Raw genomic sequence first — 24,294 nt, forward strand, 5'->3', positions numbered from 1 at the left:
TAACAATTCGTCTTTTTCCATAGGTAATTTCCACTATTTGCACTATCTATACGCTAATACTTAGCATAGATTCATATATTTGGAGTTCGCTGATAATGCATATAATAAGACATACTAGAAATATTTCGTTAAAATTTTCGTTTGTAGATCTAATCCACGCTTCTCTCACTGACATAGATGTCGCTGCTTCGTGTTGAACTGCAGAATTCCCTCGCGTTCTTGAAAATTTCCCACTTTAGCAGAGTTGGTAATTCTCGAGATTTCTGTCGATTTAATGTTTTTTGCTTCTAATTTCTTTATTTTAAGCTAATATCTAACACAAATATTAAAAACGGGTTTGTTATTAACCTGTCCTGCTGGGGAAACCTTCCGAGATTTCGAACATATAAAGAAAACGGAGATATTTTCAAAAATCTTCAAAATAAAGAGACGCGTCATTTATTTTGCTCATGGTAGTACATACAATACTTTTCTACACAAGAATTTTATTATAACTGAGTATAGCAATTGAGCCATACAGACTTCAAAATTAAACAAAAATATTAAATTCAAAATTAAACAATGATACTAACATTTATCAACTGCTGACTGAAAATAAAATAGCATTTTAGGCCAAATATAAATCTTTTCAAAATTACATAACGAAACTAACTGTTTACTGAAGATAACTAACATTTTAGGCCAAATATAAATCTATTCAAAATTAAACAATAATATTAACATGTATCAACTGGTTAGTGAAAATAAAATAACATTTTTAGGCCAAATATAAATCTTTATAACAAGAAAGGTAAAAAACTGTGTGAAAAGTTATAATTTTACTCCCAGCAAACAGCATTGAAGATCTTTCAAATAAATTATAAACTATTCTTAACTGAGCTAGACAACGTGCTCAAGGGTGTGGACATATGTTTTAAAACTCTTTTGTGTTTAACGCAGAATTCCCTAAGGAAGGGGAACATCTTTGGCTTCTTCTGCAAAAAGCGGTATATGACATAAGTACTCCTCACGATAAACAGACGATACACTTTGTTGGATATGATTGTTTTTTTTTTTTTTTTTTTTTTTAACTGATATGAAATATCTGTAAATAATAGTGGTCGAAACAGACACAACTACTGATATTTTATGCTTGCTTGAATCACGTTTCTCTAAACAAATGTTATTTCAGTACCATGCGTTATACGTATTGAATGAATTATATGTAATTGTTTGTAACTATGCCTGTTTGTTCAATTTGCAAATCAAATTTTATGCTAGTAGTGACACTTATCCTTCATTTAAAGCTCAAACACAGAATATTCTCCAATGGAGTCTTTAGATATATTGATGAAGGTTGTTTTCGCGAATTTCAAGGGGCCAAATCACTTAGAGTTCATTTTCGGAGGAAACACAAAAATCTATATTGCAGACGAAAGTTATTTAACGTAGCTCTATGTAAAGCAGCTCCTTATTCCGTAATTGCCAACAACGAACACTCAACGAATGTTGTAGGTCTCTCGTTTCCATGAAAGGTTGAACATCACCCATTACCTGTTGGAATCAGAGAGAGGTTAACTGATCATGTTACATACTTAAATAATTTTTCTTACATATAAGAACAAAGACACTTATGCTTCCTCAATAGTCTGAAGCATTATTTATTGTACATAAACAATGACATATGCATTTTGCGCCTATAAATATATGTTATTTTGAAGCTAAAAAATTGGTAAGTCATAATAATACTGCAAAGTTTTAAAAACTCTTAAATGCTTTAAAAGCTGCAAAGGTTTTCAAAATCTATTTATATCTGACTGCAAAAACGATACGTTCAAACAAGGACAAAAGCTACTAAATTACAAAAACTCGACAACTTGTCCTCAAATAGACTTAGGAACTTCCTCACTAGCATTTACCAACAGAGAATATAGAATAGATCACATTTATGCTCAGTAAGTGATTTTGGTTATTAAAATGAAATAAAATTTTTGAGTTTTATGCCCCACAGTTATGCCGGCTAGGCTTAAGGAGACTTGTGATGAGAAATGAATGAACTGGTGTAATGAAGAAAGTGGGAGGAAACTGGAGAACCTCGAGGAAACCCACGCACACGGTGTTTGTTCACCACAAAGTTCACTTGGTGGGAGCAAGGTTTGAACCCGGGACCTCATGCACCAGAGATGAACGGTCTATCACTGAGCCACCGCGGCCACTGTTTGTAAATAAATGTATCGAGTTCGTATTTGTTCACAAGTAATGAAACGTCGTAGCTCAGCTTCACACTCCGAAAACAGGGTTCTTGGCGTAACCTTAATTTTCTTTCCAACGTGTGTCTTTGAAGAGTGTGTGTGCGGGGGGAGGGTGAGAATTATTGGCGAGAACATTTTCATACCACTTTGAAAGGCACAAATGACTTTAGTTTACGCTACCGTTCTCCGAACTTAATGATCGGAGATAGGGGAAGAAGACCAACTCTATAAGGGAAGAAGACCAACTCTATTAATGGACAAGTTGTTGAACCTTCGCTGTGTGATCTCCAAGCATACCCCAAAATCCCAGTCGGACTACGAACTGTGTTACGTATGCTAGAAAACTGAACCTTTCGTCCACGCCCGATACAATTGGATAATAATGGATAGCCAGCAATGGATAATAATCTACTTCGTAGCCGGCATACGTAGTTGACACCTGATCTGGCTGACCATGATCAATCAACAGAATAAAATATACTTTACTTACATTAACATGACAGAAGAAACTATCCTGAGACTCTTTCACAGTTGGCTTCCAAATTTTCTTCGATGTTTTTATATGGGATGTTGATCTACACAGGGTACCAAGCAATAAAAGCAGTACACTGTATCTGGTATCTAAAAATAAAAATGAAAACTATACAATATAATATAAAATAAAAAATATTTTTACCGAAATTGTTTTTTATACGCGGACTCCTGCATTATTATATCTTCCATATAAAATCTTAAAAATTATATACTATTTCGATTAAAATGCCTACCGGACGTTTGACAGTAGTTTGCAGTGGCAAATGTCCCACCCATTACAGCTCTGTGAATCAATTCCACTATTTTCTATATTAATTTTAATGCTTAATGGTTTGAAACAAATCTGCAATGTTTGTGATGGATAAGAAAGAACTATATGAATGAAAGTCATTTTGTTTTTAGTAGTGAACTATTTTGCAGTGTTATGAAAATTATATCTTTAATCGTTAGTAACTCAATATAAATGAGTGAGTTTCGTTTTACAGTTGAAACTGTGGTAGACTTAAAAACTATGCCAATTTAATAACACAACCGCAAGTAGTAGACACATAACTTTCGGTTCCAGTACAGGGAGAAAGAGAGAATCTGTTCTTCGTGCGCTGAGTCTATAAAGAAAAACAGATTTCTGCTATCCGTTATAATTATTAGGAATCAAAATTGAAACTACAATAAGTACTAGTTTTTACTTCTCCCGGTTTCAGTAGAAAAAAAAATCCGGATGCTGTATGGATGTCACTCTTTTACCGGAAGTAGTAGTATAGCTTTACCATTTTCGGTTTTTGTACAGAAACACCGGTTAATGTGTTTACTTTACTTGAGACGCTAAATCGAATAAGGGAACAGTTTCTAACTATCAATAACCATGTTTGATTTATAACGATCAATGTTGAAACCCTAAACGACTGATTCATACCACTTCCGGTTTGAATAGAGGCTTATCTGGAGAAATGAGATCTACTCTTTGAATCAATGCTGAACAACTGAGTATATATTGTACGTATAGTGTCTACTACTTACAACCAATGTATAATTATTAATATGATCATTACAACATACTTGTTGCAATAAAACTGGATTCAGATAGAAAAATCTACTTCATTCATACAAGTAATTACAATTTCAAGTTAATGAAACAGAAACAAAGGAAGAATGAAAGAACACAAAAATAATATTACCTTCTGTAACAATTTCTGTGTCTAACAGACTTAAAAGTTCGACTGCTGGAGCGTCATGTAGCCGTTTCTTCATTAGTTTTTCCAATTTTTTACTGACAGAATCCCATTTCACGAACAAGGATGTATGATCAGGATATAAGTCTTTGAAATCTTGATCAATCTGGAAATGGATTTCCATTGTATTAAAACACTTACATTAATAACATTATTTCATTAATTTTTACATAAACTCAGTGATGAGTTCCACGAACATGTGTTCCTTACCAATTGTTATTTTACCTTTCAGTCAGTATTTTATCAGTTTGTTATAAGAATCACAACTTCCTTTAAGTGCATAAATGAAATTTCTTAACTGTAACAATTTCAATACAAACTACTAGTTACAACGTATATTTTTATGGACTTGGACTTGGGTTCAAATTCAACCTGAATTCCTCTGATGTTGTCGAACATCTTGAGGAAATTGGCTTACTGGTAGCTTAAATAAGTAGACCACAAAAGCCAGAAACGTAATGCAAGAAGACGTTACATTGACGATAATTGCCAGTTAGACCCATATTGAGGTTGTGGCATCACGGGCTTTCGTCGTGTTATAATGGTTTTTGGTTATATAGGTTAATGTAAACAAAGGTCTATTTACTCGGATAGATTAGGCAAGGATGGGGAAAGTATTAATCTGGACTTAATATTACAGGTACCATCCCGGTATTTGCTGGAATGACTGAGGAAAAATCCAGGGAAATTTCAGTCACGATGACCGGATTTGAGCCCGGAACCTTCCGAATGTAAAGCCAAGGTTCTACTTGCTGAAATAAGGCCGCTAGGGTTTCATATTAATTTGTCAAAGGGCAGAGTGAAGAAAATTCTACAATATTGTTAGCGTTTATCAGACAATAAAACCACTATTTGCCATCTACTGAGTAAAAGAAAAAGGCTTATTGAATCGAAAAGTACTTCATGCATTTAAAAAAATCACCGTCAAAGTTTCTATTGCTGTACGTATATGCTTGGTTGGTACGCAATCACAAGAAAGATTGTTTATCAGTCATGTAAGTATTGTCCTTCTGAGATCTCGCTTTCATAAACAAGTGACATCGTGTTGTAAGAACTCAGTTCTCAATTTTTATCTTACTGAATATGACTACGTTCCTTTCCATTGCAAGGTAAAGTCAGTGCACGTGTTCGTAATGTATGGCCACGTAATCATATGCGTCTTAAAAAAGGAAACAATAATTTTAAGTTTAGAGTATTTGTTTTCAGACTTGCGATTGAGCTTTTCATCTAGTTGTTCAAAGGAAGATCGAGTTGCTAATAAACTGAACTTAATACTTTCCCACTTTGTGTTCCATGCATGTGGATGAATATGTTATAAAGAACCAGCAAAAAAGATTATTAGACATGTTTTAGTTCTTTTAATATGCAATCTGAATACAATGCAAAATGTTCATTTTTTGGAAAGGAAACTGCAAAAACTTTCAAGATTCATTGATTGTCTCTATCCTCTTTCATCACCGGAGCTACACAGGAGGGATTCTATAGTTTGTAGTTGAATCTGAATTACTTTTATAAAATTATACACCTACCGGGCATCGAATCGCTAACCACCAACCTACAGGCAGTTCAGACCTGCTTCAAGATATCTCAACATTCATGAACAGATATTACATAAGAGGACAAGGAAGTAATTCATTTTCCACCATTTATATATATTTTTATTATGGTTTTATGACAACTAAGTTCTATTAGCTCGCACATACAAATACCTACACTAGTATATGTCATTTCAATATTCAGTGTGACTTTATCCTGAAGGCTTTTACTATTTTCTTGTCAAACGCGACACAATTTTAAAGGAAACTTCTGTTCTAAAAAGTACGTTATGACAAAATCAACTTCTGGACGTAAGCCAAAGACTTTGTATGAGTGTTCTCAGCCCCAAAGAAAAATTCAATGCTTGTAAATTATGGCCTATTCAGTAACAACACAGTCCTTAGTAGTAAAACAGAATGCAGGTTAATTAAATGAAACTTACCAATGTATATCCCAAAGGCTGCTTCAATGCTGGCCAAGTTGAAATTATTTCATGAACAGTTTTGCCCTCTTGCTTGCATCGAACTTTCGACGTTTTCTTCCAGTGATCAAGTACTTCCTGCCAGGGCTCGACACTATGCTTTAGCCACGCTAAGCTGTTTTCAATATTTATGCCACATTCTGAAAGAGAAGAATAAACTTACCAAACAGATCTGCATTACATCAAAAACTCAATAAATAAATTCCTATATTTTTTCAAATATCAGTTAAAATGATTCTATATTTTCATAAGTCATCTGTACAAGTATTTATATCCATATGTAATATATAATAAAGAAAGAAATATATTTACACACAAAAAAAAAAAACTGTCCTGGAACTGTTCCTGTGAAGCTGAACTTGAAATTTGCCTTCAAATGGTAATCTATATTTCCGGCACAAATATCGAATGCCTTTCATCAGAATGGTTTAATTCTTCAAACATGTAGAACTGATGTAAATTACATGTTCTAGCTTAGTACTTCAATGGTATAACGTAATAGTGGTACTATATAAGTATAATGACTATCTACGACGAAGAAAGTCGCAAAAATATTTAGTAATAAATGCTACTTATGATTTCTTATCAACAAAGTAACTCTTGTAATGAAGGATTTGAAGATTAAGCATACAAAATTTGGACTTGTTCAGTCTTGTAAATAGAAACACATAGAAACTAAGTATCGATTAATTTAGTGCACTATTTAATCCTTAATAGATTAGTTGGTTGCTTAACTGAAGAGTAGGTGAAAAATTTCTCGACTGTAGTTTCATGTTGTAAACAGTAACAATATCTACACAGTCCCATTATTACCTTATACTATTGAAATACTCAGCTTGAACTGAGCTTGAACGCATATACACTTTACGTTTTGAGCCATCCTGATGAAAGGCACACGATATTTTTGCTAGAAATACATATGAACATTGAAGAACCACGTTTTAATCTTACAGGAACACTTTCAGGTTAGTATCGACTTATATTAATGTGTGTTCCATACGTTCAATTAGCAGGAAACAAAAAAAAAATACATTTTTTAAAACATGGTTCTTGCAAACCCTGGCACAAAATAGGTAAATCATTGGCAGTTTTTAAAGTATGATCGGGGCCTCGGTGGTTCAGTGGTAGAGCGTTGAATTCTGACGTGTGAGATACTTTGTTTGATCCCAAATCGCGCTAAGTGACACCGTGTGTGTGGATTTGTCGGAGTTCTCCCGTTCCTTCCCCCTTTATTCATTTCTTATCATCATTATCATTATCTTCTTTAGTCTACCTGGCATAACTGGGACGTAAAACTCAAAGATTTCCTTTCATTTTTAAAAGTATGATCAGAGATGAATAAATCATTTACTAGATTACATTTTAAACATTACCATCTAGTGTAGAAGTTCCAGTGTCACGCTTTTCTCTTGACGGACCAGCACGTGACTTTGCAACAACGCCAAACTTTCTTAACGACTTGTGTGTATTTCTATATTTGTCAACGAGTTTTCCTTTTGAAATCTTCTGATTTGGACCTTGTGACTTCGGTGGAATATAATACACTTCCTAAAAAAGACATTGTTACTGTAAGATTTAGAATTATAAACTTAATAAATGAAATTATGTATTAAAAAAACATTTCAGACAATTACAGAATAATTTATCATATTTATACTCTTCTATGTGATGTTCTACTTTTAGTATAGCATACGTTTTCTACAAACCAACCCTCCATTCTGCATGGGGTATTCTCGCATATATATATATATATATTGGGGGAGTGGTGTGGAATAGATAAACTATTTTTCTCTCATTGTCACATAGACTGGTAACATTACAAAGCACAACTTACGATTTCCAGCATAAAATTTACCCTATAAAGTCAGCTTATTTCCTTCCCCACCTTATTTGCTTCAATAGTTCTCCAAGTTCTCGTCAAACCCATTCTCCCACGTTAGAAGGTCGAAGTTATGCTATTCAAATGTCCAGCAGTAACATAGATTGAAAGTTATGTGAATAAAGTGTCTATATAATAACTGAAACGTTAGTTATATGCACACCTGACATTCCGTTGGAAACAGCTCAGTTATCTGTAATGCCAAATCTTGAAATATTTCATTGCAAAGAGTTTCATTCATTTCCATAAAATGATCAATTAATATTGTAACTAACTGCTTCCTAGTAATAGCAGACAATTTGTTGTTTTGAAGGTATTCATTGCAAACTTTCCTGCCTGTTAAGCTCTGTTTTAGAAAAGTCTCAAGATTCTGAGAAAAAAACAAACAGCATTACATGTACGATTACGTCATTCAAGATCATTTAATCGAAATCACTGAAATAGAATTTCAATTTTGCATTTCTGTATAAATTAATTGCTGATTAACTTCTGTTGAAGGATAACCATATTTAATAATAAATAACTATATAAATAAATAAATAAATAATAATTATGAATAGAAATCAAACTGATAATTTCTGCTTTTCACGTATTCTTTCCACAAGTTATTAGTGATTGATATTCAAAGAAACACAATTTTGCTTAAAATATACAATGTCCCTCAATACATTTAAGTCTGTTTGTTCTATAAACTAAGGACATTAACTTACGAGGAGTTTACAGCAGCATTGGTGTTTTCACTTCAAACATGATTACTATGTTCACAAGGTCACGTATTTTTGCTTCGGACAAGTTCTGAACTGTGGTTTGCGTGTAGCGAGATCAATTTCCGGTGGGGATGTCTTGAACGCACTACAGCCGTTCGGAACCCAGAGGTCCAATAGAAAGAATTATTCTTCTAGTTAGTTCCCATGGCATAAGCGTAGGAAGTATTTGTATTCGTGCAACATATGCGAAGAAAACATACGAACCCTGCACATATCTTATAAACATTATGCTGTCACTAAGCAGAAGTGTTCGACTTTACAAACACATACATCTAATATATATAGCAACTTCACACTTTTTACGATTCCATGAGCAATTGAAGGCTTTATTTTTACTTTTTTAGGAAAAGTGTCATGGTGATATGCGTGGCCTTTCGGAACGTTTAAATGTATTCCTTAATGTGATAAGCGCAAATAATCACTACTACATACACATCACTGCACGAAATTATCATATTCCTAAACTAGAGCTCATGCGGCTAAATCCGAGATGTATACATTTTCCCTTGGTTTGGGATTTAATATTTTATCACTAAAATTATAGTTTTACAATTTTCAAATAATTTCATAGTATTTAATAATACCTTATATTCATGTCATGGGAGGCAAATAAGCCCTGTGCAGCTCTAAAATTGCACTATTGTTATAATTACACTTTTGAAATGACACCATTACTATATACGCGAATCTTTCGGTTTATTGTTTGACAAATACTAAAGTGTATAGACCTGGCGTGACAAGAAACGAAAGTTGGTATTTTAGTATGATCTATTTTTACTAACTCCAAGAAAATATACATTTTATAGATAAACGCTTTTTTTTTATTAAGAAAATCGAAAAGATTTTTTCATTCAAATCTTTTCGTCAAAAGTACTTAAATGTTTCCCGACCATATATCAACAGTTGATTTAGCTTCATAGGCTAAAGGAGACGGAATAAATACAAACGAATTATGATTAGGAACTTAAACTGGGAGCAGAGATGCTGTTTACCTAGATCAAATTTTATACGAAATCGAATCCGGGTATTTTCACTTGTAGTTAATAAATACTGAGGTAGTACCTTTAAAGTTTGCACCTTTTCCTCCTGTTCCTTTACAATTTTAAAGATCCTGCATATTGTGGTGTCATTTCGCTTAAATTGAAATAACCAATCTCCTCGCCCTCCCAGCTACTCTAGTGGATAACGGGTGTATCATTGATGTATGTGGTCCGGATTCAATTCCCGGTGTGAGCGCAAAAACATTTGCGAACGTTCACTTTTTTTAATCATCTGTTTACTTTAGTCTAAACGGCATAACCGTGGGACGTTACAAAAACTCTTTCAATGCATCTGATGCTTTCCTCGTATCGTGATGCAAATAAATTTTCTCGGGGTATCAGCCAGGTGATGTGTTTGTTGTGCAAAGTCTCGAGAACAGACATTGTTCTCATGATACTGACCCTGATGATGAGAACAACGTCTGTTCTCGAAACTTTGGACAACGAGCACAACACGTGATTGATATCCCGAGAAAAGTTACTTGCTCCAACAAAGATGGAATAAATAACACGCAGGCTGTCACCAGATTGAAAAGTGAACGCAAAAATCTTTTACATTTCGACTGATAATGAATCACATTTGCACAGTTCATATGTGCAGCATAAGTATCACTGTATCAATTGATATTCAAGTGACTAAAGACAGAACACTTACAAAATCTGTCAGCTTGAAGAGCTTCGGACTCCGAGACTCTGTAGAGAAATTTGTTTTTCGTTTCAGCATCGTATCAGTTCCTCTTTTAGTTGGTGCTGGCATGGAACAACTGCTTTCTGTAGTTTCAGATCGAACTGACACTGAGTCATCTGGCGTTGACACTGATGGTGAAGCAAATGAGAGAGAACCGTCATCTAGCACATCATAAATTTCAACTGTGTTTGTTTCTACAAATTCCTTAAATTTTGCTAAGAACTTTGCACGTATCCCTATTTTGGGAATTAACTGAGTAATTAGTTCATCAGTTAATGAATTAAATGCTGCTTCGTCGATTTCCTGTTCTGAAATGTAGATTGAAAGTTTATAATTAACCAGATATTTACTGAATATCAAAAAAGAATTATACAATGGTGAAAGCATTTAAGTTTTATTACACTACCAAGCGAAATTTGGTATGTTACGCGATCATGTGCCACACAAAGAGTATAGGAAGTTGCTCACCCCAGTTTTTTTTTCTTGGGCTTTACAGAAATGGGTGTATTTGGGCAAAGCTAAAGAGAAAAATGTTCATGGTAACTTCATACTTCAGCTTCATACTGTAAAAGTTACAATGGTATAGAAGCAACAACAAGAATTTAGGAGCATTTTTAACTCATGCAAATAATTTTGTAATTTGGTGCATAACGAGTACCTATGGATAACAATAAGTCTAATGCTAACCGATTGTTTTCAAAGACTTATGTACTTCTAACAAACAATGAAAGGTTCTATGCAGAAATCATAGCCTGTCTCCTCTCTCTCTCTCTCTCTCTCCTCTTTGCAATTTCTGACATTGGTCGTTTTGCTCCAAACCACAGAATTATCTTTTGGAGATAATACACTATTCTCTGAATGCTTTGAAGAATGTAATATTTTCCGAATACCTAATAGAAGTTACCTAATAAGAAGTATACACTCGAATATATATAGGGAGGGGATAGTGGTTCATGTTACGGAAGCACAATTTTGTAAAATTTACAGAAGAAATATGACATAGTGTACACAAGCTGAATTTTACGTTTACAAGTGGAGCGTTACTAGTGTCAAAGTATAACAAGTGCTATTGAAACTCGTATCATTGCAATATCCCACTTCTTTTCATATCTTTACTTACGCGTATACCCACCATCACTGACGTGCCCGCTCCCTGCGATGCCGCTTCGGCCCACCAAATTTGCTTTGCCCTGACTGTTAGATAGCATTCGCGCTTTTTAGTGTCCACCTAGCACAGGTTACTTTTATGCACTGTATATTTATGACAATCAGAAAGATTTATTTATACGCAAATCGTAAAAGAACTGTGACTTTTTCACAATTACTTCTGGTGAGGCCATCGATATTTACCTGTGATTAAGTGAGATATTTTCATGTCGCCCAGCGTAAGTCTTTTAGGGGTCACTACGAAGTAAATTAGTAAAAATTATATTTTTTTCAACGATTATTTCGAGTGGTGTACCGAAAATAAAAATGCACGCTTTTATCAGCGTATGTCACGAGAAATATCGATTTCAAAGGTAAGGATTCTATATTTGGGTTCCATGAAATGTTCTTTCAAAATTATTCTTTAGGCTATATTTCGGATGACATTTAGTATCTTTCCCAAATCCATCGACGGCTCAGGACCCAGTACTGTGACTTAGAGTAAGCTGTTGTTAACTACCTCGTTTATGCGAATACCCACCGTCGCTGACGCGTTTGCTCCCTACGGACGCAAATCGTTTCTAACTGTCGGGGCCCCGCTGCTACGCTTCTGTTCTGACTCTGTTCGATAGCATAAATGGTTTTCCGTGTCCATATAGCACAAGTTGGTTAGTGTTTTATGCGTAGTTTTTTATGCTATACGTTCGCACTGTACTTATACTCATGACTACTTTATATTTACAAATAACGAATGGTAACCCCTACGAAGTAAGTCAGAGTCAATACCAAGTGATCTGGAGGAGAAACTAAATAATACCCCATATTTCTTCCGTAAACTTTAGAATTTTGTTCATCTGTAAACTATAAATGCACCAATTTATTTTGCAAACTACTAGCGTTAGTGTCACTTTATTTACCCCTTTCCGGAAGTATCTAGTGGTAATAGAAAATACCCCAACTCTTGCCCCTGCAATTTTATACCCTGCTCTAGTGTCGTCAATGCCCCCTTTATCTATATGTAAGGGCCTAGGTTTAACTTAATAATGCCCGCTCCGGGTGGTATACCGGTACTCACTTTGAGCGAGAAATTCCTCTCTATTAATTCTATGAAAATGGATCAAAAATTCCCTAACCTTAAGCTAACCCGTTCCTACTCTTACCTTACTCTAATGTACCCTACCCTACTCTATTCTACACCCTTTGAAAGCTGTTCTACATATCGATGCGCAGCTGGGGCGTGCATTGTAAAGTTTACCAAAGGTGTATTTGATACGCCAAATTTACAGCCAATAGAATAAGTACATATGAACTAACAGCAAAATTAATAGCCTATATACGAAAAAGTACACTTACCTTGAAACATGTCGATTAGCTGCGGTAAATTCCAGCTTCTTAATAATATTATAACATAGGCATCCATTACGTCGTTGAAAAGTGAAAATTACTTCGTTGAGAAAGTTGTATAGTGCAAACCAAACTCATTTACACACAGTTCTTTTACTTCCAACACATGTCCCTTATGATTGTTGCCCTACGTTTTCTTTTCCTTTTTATTTTTACGGTATAAAGCGCTAATGCGATCCACACTTTCGTAATCGAAATGTTTACCCAGAATGCAAATAAACACATGTGACCTTGTAACTAAACATTTTGGTCAGGAAAACCAAATAATTACCAAATCAGTTAAAATTTGGTTCGCATAACCAAATTAATCAACCAAATGTTCTGACCAAAAAATATAGTATTCATGACCAAACACGTTTTGTCAAAATGACCAAATTTTGGTTAAATTAACCAAAAAAAGTGACCAAATGCTCTGACCAAACAAATTTGGTATTCCTGACCAAGCCCTTTTTTTCAGTGTGAGAGAACGCAAAAACACGCCCATCGTTATTTTAAGGGACTTGAATTTTGAGCTATAAAAGGTTCACCCCAGATACCCCATATAGGGGTGCGTGAGTTAAACTTGAAAATTTTAAATGGCAAAGGGGGTCGAGAGTGATATATCGTTGGAAAGATCTCGACAACAGAAATATATTGCGGAAAGTTTCAAATCCTTATGTTGACCCCATCCTAAATGACGGGGGTTGACATTTCCTGTCCATAAAGTCCGTTGCCATCCAATGTATCTTCGAAATGACTTTATGGACACGAAATGTGAACCCCTCCCCCGCCATTTAGAATGGGGTCAACATAGGGAATTGAATCTTTCGGCAAAATATTAAATGCACCACCCTGTATATTATATTAAATGTCCCCCCCCCCCCAACCATATCGGCCAAGTTACGCTTAAGGAACACTTGCATCATATTTAAAATCTACATGTACGGTGATCCTTAGGGAACTTCGTCTTGACGTAGGAATTATATCATAAATACTACCTGCTAGTGTATTTCTCTACGATTCAAGCTTTCCTTCCGTACTTCAACCATCTCTTTTAAATTACATGTTTTAAAGTTATTTTACATTATATTCTTTCAACCCTAATGTCCACGTTTCTGTTTCGTACTTAGCATTTATTCCATTTTGTAACTCTTCATTCAGCGACTCACATAGATTGCTTCTTCTCATTATTATAACCAGTGGTGCTATTCTAATTGTTTAACAACCGGTTCTGTATATATGTATATATATGAGAGAAGTCGTAGAAGGAAAGATAGATAGATAGATATAATTTTCTTAGGAAGCAAACCATACAGGTAGATAAGACCGAATTTTTTACTGGATAACTAGCATTCTAATACGTAGCATCTTAATGCAAGGTGATGTGACTAGGATTGTCATTCGTCCTGGAAAATCCATTCGTCACGGAATCGAGATCTGCGTCCCGAAAATAATTCTCGGGACGTTAAATGTCGCGGATTTTAGCTAAGAAGAAAGGAAGGGCATATTTTCCTTTTTTTCTTTTTTCACAGGTTTAAGTATATAATTATTTTCTTCAACTTCAGAGTATAGCAATTCAAAAAGTTATGAAACAAACTTCAATACAATGAACACGGATTTAATTAAGTTCACGGTTCAGCAGCTTTGACATTGAACGAGGCATTTGTTTCATTCGGCCACGGACGAAAGGTTTTACTGCTCAATCTTATTGTTATCTTTAATACTGTATTTCAATCTGCATCTTGCCTCTGAAATATTTTAATCAATAATCCCTGATCGATATTTTTGATAATTTTCCGCTGACCATTCAAGAAGAAAAATATAGTTTGAAAGGAAGCATCATATCTTGAATAAACTGAAACAGATTCTGGAAGCCGCTAAACATAACAGATCCTGAGAAATTAAAACTAATGCTTACCAGGGGAGGGGTAAATCATCTGCTTATGTTTGCTTAACTAGGGAGAAGGAAGTCTACTAAAATGATTGAAAATGTGATAACGTTATACTTGAACAACTCTATGTAATGGAAGAAAATTCGTATATAACAACATTTCTTTCCATTTTAAGCATTTCAAAGATTTGTAATGTAGTAGCGCCCCGAAGTTTGATTTTTGAAATACGGCAACCTTAGGCGTGACGAAATTACGTAGCACTGCGAATATACTGGAAAAGAATTGTGCAAGATAGATTATTGTCAAAAAGAATTGGAAATACCTTAATGCAGCAATGGTTCGACAATTGTTAATAATTTGGTTTTACAAAAATAAATAACGCTCACCATTCCACTTATATAACCCTTAGTTCTTTTCTTGATATCTGAGCATTTGAAATTAAGGAATAAACGCTTATACAGGGCGCGGCACGTAAAACCGGCCCGTAAAGTGAACACATAAAATGAAATGTAATGTATTGAATATGATTAACTACAACACATAAATGAAATGTAATGTATTGAATATGACTACTCACTTTCACAGCAGCCTTCATAGCAGGTGCTGAAAGTGTCCTCCGCTCACTTCAGGCCCGTAGCCAGGGAGGGGCTAGAGCGGGCAATGCCCGCTTTAAAATATTTTTTGCCCGCTCTAAAATATTTTTTTCCGCTCTAAAAAGGACGTTGTCCAGAAGTTTCAAATTGTTTCAGCAAATCCCAAATAGGAGAATCTTGTCATTTTATTTACTAAATAAAATTGAACTTAGCGCGCATTTACTACTACTAAAAATGAAATTGAACGTGGCGTATATTTCTACGAAAAACAACAGTTATTCTTATTGGTAGATATACTCAATAATCTCCCATGTATTACTTTTCCTCAATCCAAGAGTTTGAAGAATCACAACCACGACAACCATTCAAGGCATTGGACAAGATACCCTTCCAAAGAATACCCATATGAAAATTGACCCGAAAACAGGCTATGTTACATGAATGTGAGTGCCTGGCTTGTGCATGTGTAACATTGAAGGTAAAAAACATTTGTTTTGCCGACTTGACAGTACATGTCCCACGTGTGCCTGTAATTAACGTGTAAAACATGCAACATGTCCATGTTCCTTACAGTGCAAGGAAAACGCATGTCTCACATATGAAACTGGTACCGAAACTGTGATGTCTGGAGAAAACGTCTAGAATTCTGACTATTCTAGCGCCTCTAAAATAGTCAGATACAAAAAAATCAGTGGGGAATTCGGAAGTTTTGTTTATGTAAAAGCGGCAACAATGCTGTTTTTCACGTGATTTGAGTCTTTGCGGGGAGCACCCACGAAAATAAATCAATGCTTATAAAATATTTCTAAATAGCAGTTTGCATCGGCTCACTTTGTGTTTTCTGAGTGGCCCCGAACCATTTGTTTCACGATTTGTTTACAAATATACGGAATGAAGAGAACGTTAATTCCTTATATGCACTCAGAAAAAAATCAAGACGGCAGCAGAACATCGAACCTATTATTTTAAAAAGATTTTGTCACACACCATTATAATTGCGCGCAATAATAAGTAGCAGAGTGCTTAGCGAATTTCCAGAAGGAAACCAAAACTAGAAAATGAACTACAGGCAAATGTACCTCCCCAGACGTTTCCAATTACTCTACTGACTATTATAAGGCCGTAAATATGAAGCAGGCATCCATCAAGTTATTTTTTGGTGCAAAAGTTATTGAAAATGAAATTAATTCAGAAGCAGGGTCATCTGTATCAACATGTGTAGAAGGTCAAGAAGAAACTAAACGTCAAACATCTGATTTCCACCATGTTGGTGTTGATTTCCACCATGTATCAGATCTTGGCGATACAAAACCCGCTCAGCCGCATCTTGCAAATTTTCCAGGTTCCAGCATTTCTGGTTCAATTCGAGGATTTCTTCCAATATGGTACAAAACATTGGATTGGCTCGAGTATTCTGTTATGTTAGATGCTACCTTTTGCTTCCCATGCCGGAAATATCCATCAAGAAACAGTGATCCCTCATTTGTGCAGAATGGTTTCAGAGACTGGAAGCATGCAACCGAGAAAAATAAGGGATTTTCTCGTCACGCTGATTGTGAAACTCATAGGCATGCTGTGGCTTGCTACTTAGAGCAACGGAAACGTGAGGACTCGGGCGAAACGGTCGTGAAGAAGGTGTGTAGTGATGTAGTTATGAATAATAGGTACTATGTGAAAAGTGTGATGGAAGTTATTCAATTCTTGACTGTGAATCAGTTGTCCTTTAGGGGAGACTCTGGGTGTGAGCAACTCTTAAAACAATCAAGTGGTTTGTTCTTAATTTTTTTTTTTTTTTTTTTTTTTTTTTGAATTTAGTGTTCGTGAAGATTCAAAATTAGCAGAAATTGTCAAAACTATCCCTGCCAAAGCAACATACACTAGTCCGGATATTCAGAATGAGATAATTCATTTCATGGCAGAATCTGTTAAGAGGAAAATAGTAAATGAAGCAAACGAAAGTACATTTTGTTCATTTCTTGCAGATAAAACCAGAGACAAGCAACAAATCGAAGATTTGTCTGTCGCAATTAGGTACCTTGTGAATTGTAAAGTGCAAGAAAGATGCGTAGCTATACTGAAGTTGGACAAACAAGACGCTGCCAGCATTAAGAACGCCATTTTAGATTGTTTAAGAAAAGTAAAATTCAAAACCGAAACGATAATAGCACAGTACTACGATGGAGCACCTGCCATGAGTGGACAGAAAAAATGGAGTGCAAGCTCTTTTGTCTGAGGATTTGAAAAGGAACATTTTGTTTGTTCACTGTTTCAATCACCAATTACATTTAGTTATTTGTAGAGCCATTGACACAATTCCTGAAATGAAAGAGATCTTTGATATTTGTCAACAACTATATTACTTAATAATATATTACTATATAATTAAGGACGCGTTGCAGCAGATTACGCAGGAAGGAGTTTAAAGCGATTGTTGGAACAACGTTGGACTGGACATCTTGACACAGTGATTGTAATTCATGACGACAGGTTTCACATATTAAGTGCGCTGATGGCAATTCAAACTTCCCGTGAAGAACACGCCTCAATGAAAGTGGAAGCTACCGGTTTACTACATCAGATCTCCACTAAGACTTTCTGTTTCCTTACTGAGCTCATGTTCAGGGTTCTTGGATATCTAAAACCGACAAACGCACTGCTACAAAGAAGAGATTTGGGCATTGATGCCACTGTGAAGTTAATAGGATCGGTAATGGAACAGCTCAGGTCTTGCCGGCAAGACGAAGGAATATTTGAAAATATCCTTCACGATGCAATGAAGGCATATGCCTTAAACACTTCGATTCAGCAACCATTGAAACGCAAATGCACACTCCCCAATCGCTTAGCTGATTCGGTTGTTCATTTGGAAGGCAAAAATTTGAAGAAGGGAAAGGAAGACGAGAAGGAGCTGAAAAGATTATTCTGCGAAGCTCTCGATATCTCCGTCGAAGAAATTCGGAGCAGATTCAGTGAGACAGGGACAGCTGTGATTGGTGCCATTCACCACTTACTGAGCGAGAAAAGAAGTGAAGAAAATTTGAAACCTCTGGGTGATGTAAAGTACAAAGACATGCAGAGTGCTTCAGAATTTGAAGCAGGAAATAGATCTAGCAAATCGACTGATCAACAAGACATCTCTGGAAGAGCTCACAAAACAAATTGGAAAATATGGCGAGGCTTTCCCGGGCCTAAAGATGCTTACAGAAGCTGTTCTAATTATTCCGTCTTCTACGTCCACAGTCGAAAACTGCTTCTCACGTGTGACAGCTCTCTTTCGACTTCAACGTTTGTCTATGGGACATGAAAGAAAATAGGACCTCGTTCTCCTGGCTTACAACAAAGATATTCTGCGTGCTCTGCGTGCTCTAGACCAGCTTGTAATTGAATTTGTGAAGTGCTCACGTAAACTCCTTTTGATGTAATTACTTACATAAGGACTGTAAAAAATATTTATTTTACTTATGTCAGGGTTGTTTCTTAATTTTTATACATAAAAATATTTCATAATTTACTTGTAATAAAAGTATTGTAGTTCCAAAATATTATAATTTAGATAACAGTTAATAAATGTTCCTAAAATAAATTATTATTATTTTTTACTTTTAGTACTACTTAGTGTATTAAATATTGAATTATATACCATCATTTTAACAAAAAAAATGTTAATGATTATATTTGATAGTCGTGGATTTATTACTGTAATATTTATCAGCATAATAAAGTGTTTCAACTTTCTTATAGACTCCATAAATATACAAATGAACATAGACATTGACAACGACAAACGCCTCAAGGAACAGAAACTATATATATTAGAGAGAAAGACTTTTTGTGTTCCTTGAGGTCCCGGCCATTGCCCCCCTCAGTATTCATCATGCCCGCCCTAAGCAACCAGGCTGGCTACGGGCCTGGCCCACTTCAACACACATGTGAGCACGATTGAGGAGATTCATATATACCCTTGTCAGTTCTTGTGTTGCAATGCTATTGGTGACATCCTGGATCCTGGTCTTGAGTTCTTCAATTGTATGTGGATTTCCAGAACGTCCTGGATTTTTTTTATTTTTTTTATAAGGCTAGCCATCGGCTAGCAACCTTTCAGAGGGCTACACCCTCTTTTAGGGAAGGGTAGTTAAAGGTATAGGAGATGAGAGGAATTGATGGATGGGCTATGGGCTGTTGTATTGATATCTTTATTTAATCATCGTTTATTTTGAGGTCTTTATGATCTTTTCGATCATAAACATACAACAAGGTAGAAGGAACTTCAAATGTTTATATAAATGTTAACATAACGAAAATAATATAGTAAATGTAAGAATACAAAACAAAACATGACAAAAGAAATAAACTATCGAATTTAAGTGGATATAGCAACGGAAAAAAAAATATAGTGAATAAATGATCTCGTAACAATAAGCAATAAAGGAAAACTAACGAAATTGGAATATAAACTAACATACAGTTTGAAATTATAAGCACTAATGGAGATGAGAGATGAAGTGAGGTGCACTGGACGCCACAACACATTATGAGAACTGTTAGACGGACAAATGCGGTTATCTTCTGCCTAGGGGCTGCTCTAGGCTAATGAAGACGCGATGAGCCCTGTTAGTAATGATGGAATCACTGTGCACAAAATGATGGAAAAATATGAGGGAGATGAATATGCAGGCGATAGTCGTCAAGGAGTTGTCGATCGAGGTGGTCTGGTGGTACAGTGTAGCAGTATAATGTAAACAAAAGGTGAAGCGGGGTATAATGGTATCGTGCGGGAGCGGAGTGAAGTGCAAGATGATGCATTGTTTCAAAGAGGAGAGGTTGATGGTGTGTGTAACGCTGAGTGATGAACTTTAAACGGAGTGCTTCAAGGTGATAGCGGATGGTAGGAAATGAGATCAAGGAGTAGAGATCACGAGTCGGACTTGGCAGAGAGATTCGAAAGGCAATGCGAAAGGCATGTCTTTCAAAAATGGCTAGTTTTTCATAGTAGGAGGATGAAGCGGAAATCCAAGCCGGAAAGCCATACGTAAGAACTGGCCTGAGAAAGACTTTGTAGGTGTTCAATATGACGTTAGCTTTAAGGCCCCAGGTAGTACCGGTTAAGCGTTTGAGCAAGTTCAGTCGGTTGTAGGCTTTAGTTTTGACACTTTGAAGGTGTGGTTTCCAGGTGAGATGGTGATCGAAGATAATGCCTAAGTATGTGACAGTGCGTGTTGGAATGATGGGTGTATCATGGACAGTGAGCGATAGGAGGGATGGATTGCGATGAACTTTGGTACGTTTCCGAGGTGGAACAAAAGTAATTGCTTGAGTTTTAGAGGCATTTATTTTGAGCTTCCATTTAGAACACCAGTGGGTGAAATTATTTATAGCTGTTTGTAATGAAGTGTTTATGGCTTGGATGGTTTTGCCTAGAGCAAGGAAAGCAGTGTCATCAGCATACTGGAAGAGGTGAACGTTGGGAGGCAGCTGCGGAAGGTCTCCAACAAACAGGATGTATAAGAGAGGGGAAAGAGCAGAGCCTTGAGGTACCCCACACATGAGAAAAATAGGCTGTGAAAGCTGCTCATTAATGGCAATGTATGAAATGCGACAGGCGAGGAAGTGATAAATAATGCGAACATAGGTTATCGGAAACTTAAATTTGATGAGTTTGTATATGAGTGCCAGATGCCAAACCTTGTCAAATGCTTTTTCAAGATCAAAGAGGAGTAGAACGGAAGGTTGAATGGAATTGTAATGATTGGTGATGAGAGTGGTGAGGCGAACTAGTTGATCGTTGATAGAAAATGATGGTCGAAAACCGGCTTGGTGTGTTGGGAGTAGTTGGCGGTCGAGTAAATAAGGATGGAGGCGTTTCACAAGTATTCGTTCGAATATTTTGCTGAATGTAGACGTTAACTGTATGGGGCGATAGGACGAGACATTCGATGGAGGCTTATTAGGTTTGGGGAACATGAGTGTTTTAGACACTTTCCAGTAGGTAGGAAAAAATCCTGTTCGGAGGATAAACGTATAAATAAAGGCTAAAAGTGTAAGTAGTGCTATAGGACTTTCTTTAATGTGTCTGTAAGTGATAGAATCGAAGCCAGGTGCAGTGTTTCGTTTTCGCTGGATGACAGATGAGATTTCGGAAACTGTGATAGGACTAGTGAGACAGTGGTCGGGGAGGACATGGGTGGTGTTCGGTTGCAAAGATCTAGAGTTAAGATTCACTTGATCGACTGGATGAGGTATGCCTGTGTTGTCCGACTCGGATGGGGTGAATATTCCTTGCAGATAATCAGCAAAGGCGTTTGCTTTATCTGTGTCTGAATGAAGTGGGGCATCATGTAGTAGGAGAGGGTATGGAGTCCTGGCATGTTTACCACAGAGTGCATTAAAGCGCTTCCAGTACATGGTAGAATGAGCTGTGTCGGAAAGATGATTGCAGGTTTTCACCCACTGGCGTAATTTATAAGCCGAAATGTAGTTATGAACTGTTCTTTGGAGTTGACGATGAAGGCGGAGTGCTTCAAGATTCCGGGTGCGCAGGAATTCCCGATATGACTGGCGTGAGCGACGGACAAGAGCTAGATATTGTGGTGGGAGTTTTGGCCGGTACGGGATGGATTCGGACTGTGGGATATATAGAGAGGAAGCCTGTTGAATTGTAGTAGTGATAGTATCGACCTGGTGCGTTAGTTCGTCTTGTGTAGGTGGGGATTCGTAATCTGTCAGTGCGTTTGATATATAGGAGCGATAAGATGGCCAATCAGCTTTATCATAACGTGGTGATAGACGTGGTGAAGGTAATGATGTATAAGAAGTAAGACCGGAGTGATAAGTGAGCTTGATGGGCGCATGGTCGCTCCCCATTAAGTCCAGAACAGTTACTGTACAACGGCTGATGATAGTATTGGAAACCAAGGCTATATCGGGTGAAGTATTACTGATGGGACGAGTTCGGGACGGTAGTGCAAGCAGAGTACCGCTGATATGGACCGTAATGAAGTCAGTAAAGTCATCTCTCTCTGCTTGAGAACGACTATGAAGGTTGATGTCGGCGAGTATAATGAAATGTTTATATGATTGAGAGATGTGTGAAAAAAAGTCGTGAGGAATGGGAAGGCCGGGGCGGATGTAGATTGTGGCTAGAGTAAGAGCGATATTTTTGAAATATAAAGTAGTGATGACGTATTCAGGGATATGTAATACAGGAGATTGGTGTGATCGAAATGGAATTGAATGACGAAAACCTATCGCAGCGCCTCCGTTGGCTCTGTTTGCTGGGATGAGACTATCATGACGTAATAAAGTGTAGCGCGGAATAGTGCAGGAGGTAGTATGCTTCAGAAAGGTTTCATTTAACAGAAATGCTGTAACGTTTTCTTCCAGTAAGAGAGTCTCAAATACTGCTTTGTTTTTAAGAAGAGAACGGATATTGAGAAATAAGAAAATGATATCCATAGTTGATATAATTATACTGCTGTTTCGAGTTTGGTGGTGTGGAAGTGAACGTAGTTATTGGAGTATGTAGCGTATAATGACACATGAAAAGTAGATTTGGCGGAATTAATGATATGTTGAAGAACATGTTGACGTTGGAATGGATGGATATTTTGTAATGTCAGAGCAATGAATTCAAGTAGTTTGCTAACGGTGACAGGATCGTCAACGGTGCGGTTGGTAGAAGCGGTCTGTTCTCCTGCCCGTAAAGGTACAACAAGCTCTGGATGAGATTCTTGAGCTGTAGGTTTACCTTTACATTTATAACTATATGCGGGATGTTGATCATTGCACGTGGGGCATTTCGGAGGCTGTTGCATGTTTGGGCAGATGCGAGTTTGATGGGGCCCTGAACAGTAACCGCAGACAGTAGAGTTTGTACACTGAGAAGTATGATGCGAGTTGTATACCTGACATTTTTCACACCGGAGAGGCAAAGGTGGAGAAGAACGCGATGGTTCGACACGATGTTTACGTTTATAGATAAGTGCCCCTGCCGTGAGGAGGTTATCGATGGTGTCTTGAGAGGAAGTTAGGACACGTACCATGTAAGTGGGACCAGAATTGTTTCGAATACGTATGACTTTGCTGATGATATGTCCTTCGTATTGAAGTTCCTCATCAATCTCCTCATCACTGTAGGTTGGGTCAACTCCTCGAATCACTACTGAGAGTAGTGGGGGTCGTTTTGGTGGAGGTGCTTATTTGCGTCGAGTTGAGCTGAGGGAGGTGAGGGTAGCCTGTTTGCCGAAGATTTCGAATGAAGCCTTATTCCGGATTGTAGTGGCGAATTGTGGGTCTTGCTATTTGAAGATGTATCCGTTCCTGGTTTTAATGACTTCTGTTAAAGATATGCTAGGTAGATATTTTCGGAGTTGAATTGTGATGAACTTTTCGTTGCTGAACTTTGTATCGTATTGTTAAGAAGAAATGAGTGAAGACAGGGCTTATCCGGAGAGATGTGATTGTTCATGAATGATGACTGAGTATGGTTGGTTTCATTAGGAGTGTGGTCATCGGCTGCATCCATATCCGAAGAATCTGATGGCTTATCTCGATGCTGCTTTTTCGCCTGATGGCGAGGCTGCGTTACAGTATCAGAATAGAGTTGCTTGCTTCGTGGTGATCTGGACCGCGTGGAAACGTTTGATGTCGTAGAAGCATTTGAACTGCCCGATTGAGTGCGTTCTCTATTACCCGTATCCATCCGCTTTACCACCTTCGTGGCCGAAGAGGAGGGAGGAGGTAGAAAAACAGGTGGTAGATTAGCGTGTCGACCATCCACTTTGGGTCCACCCGAAGCATGTGGGTCCGCCATCTTGCAGACCGGGAAAGTAATAAGCCGTGACCGTGACCAATGATAGGGTGATAAATGAGATGATGAAGGTAGGACAACCCGTTTGG

The 24,294-nt window shown here is 36.8% G+C and overlaps 1 protein-coding gene across 3 annotated transcripts; it reads right to left on the bottom strand.

The window, feature by feature from the left end:
• Positions 1–377: 377 nt before the first annotated feature.
• On the bottom strand, positions 378–13,225 carry LOC145681262 (uncharacterized). Of its 3 annotated transcripts, XM_081752840.1 has the most exons (8): positions 12,885–13,225; positions 10,353–10,693; positions 8,054–8,260; positions 7,385–7,559; positions 5,973–6,151; positions 3,941–4,100; positions 2,722–2,852; positions 378–1,533 (listed from the first exon to the last, which is right to left on the bottom strand). In XM_081752840.1, exons 1-8 carry the CDS (start codon positions 12,949–12,951, stop codon positions 1,423–1,425), a joined length of 1,371 nt encoding a protein of 456 aa, XP_081608966.1. In that variant the 5' UTR covers positions 12,952–13,225; the 3' UTR covers positions 378–1,422. The 3 variants fall into 3 exon arrangements, with proteins under 3 accessions (XP_081608966.1, XP_081608965.1, XP_081608967.1); XM_081752839.1 differs by lacking the exon at positions 12,885–13,225 and having other exon boundaries at positions 10,353–12,294; XM_081752841.1 differs by lacking the exons at positions 8,054–8,260; positions 12,885–13,225 and having other exon boundaries at positions 382–1,533; positions 10,353–12,294.
• Positions 13,226–24,294: the final 11,069 nt, after the last annotated feature.

Source organism: Thermobia domestica, chromosome 3, assembly GCF_964235325.1.
Source record: "Thermobia domestica chromosome 3, izTheDome1.hap1.1, whole genome shotgun sequence".
NCBI lineage: Eukaryota > Metazoa > Arthropoda > Insecta > Zygentoma > Lepismatidae > Thermobia > Thermobia domestica.

What these genes read in the sequence shown, in the direction of transcription:
- LOC145681262 (XM_081752839.1), bottom strand. Translation starts at nt 10,772, where the DNA reads ATGCTTTCACCATTGTATAATTCTTTTTTGATATTCAGTAAATATCTG. An exon ending in TCTTCAAGCTGACAGATTTT is followed by an intron (nt 8,261 to 10,352) that starts GTAAGTGTTCTG and finishes TTTTTTTCTCAG; the next exon opens with AATCTTGAGACTTTTCTAAA. An exon ending in AGCCTTTGGGATATACATTG is followed by an intron (nt 4,101 to 5,972) that starts GTAAGTTTCATT and finishes ATCCATTTCCAG; the next exon opens with ATTGATCAAGATTTCAAAGA.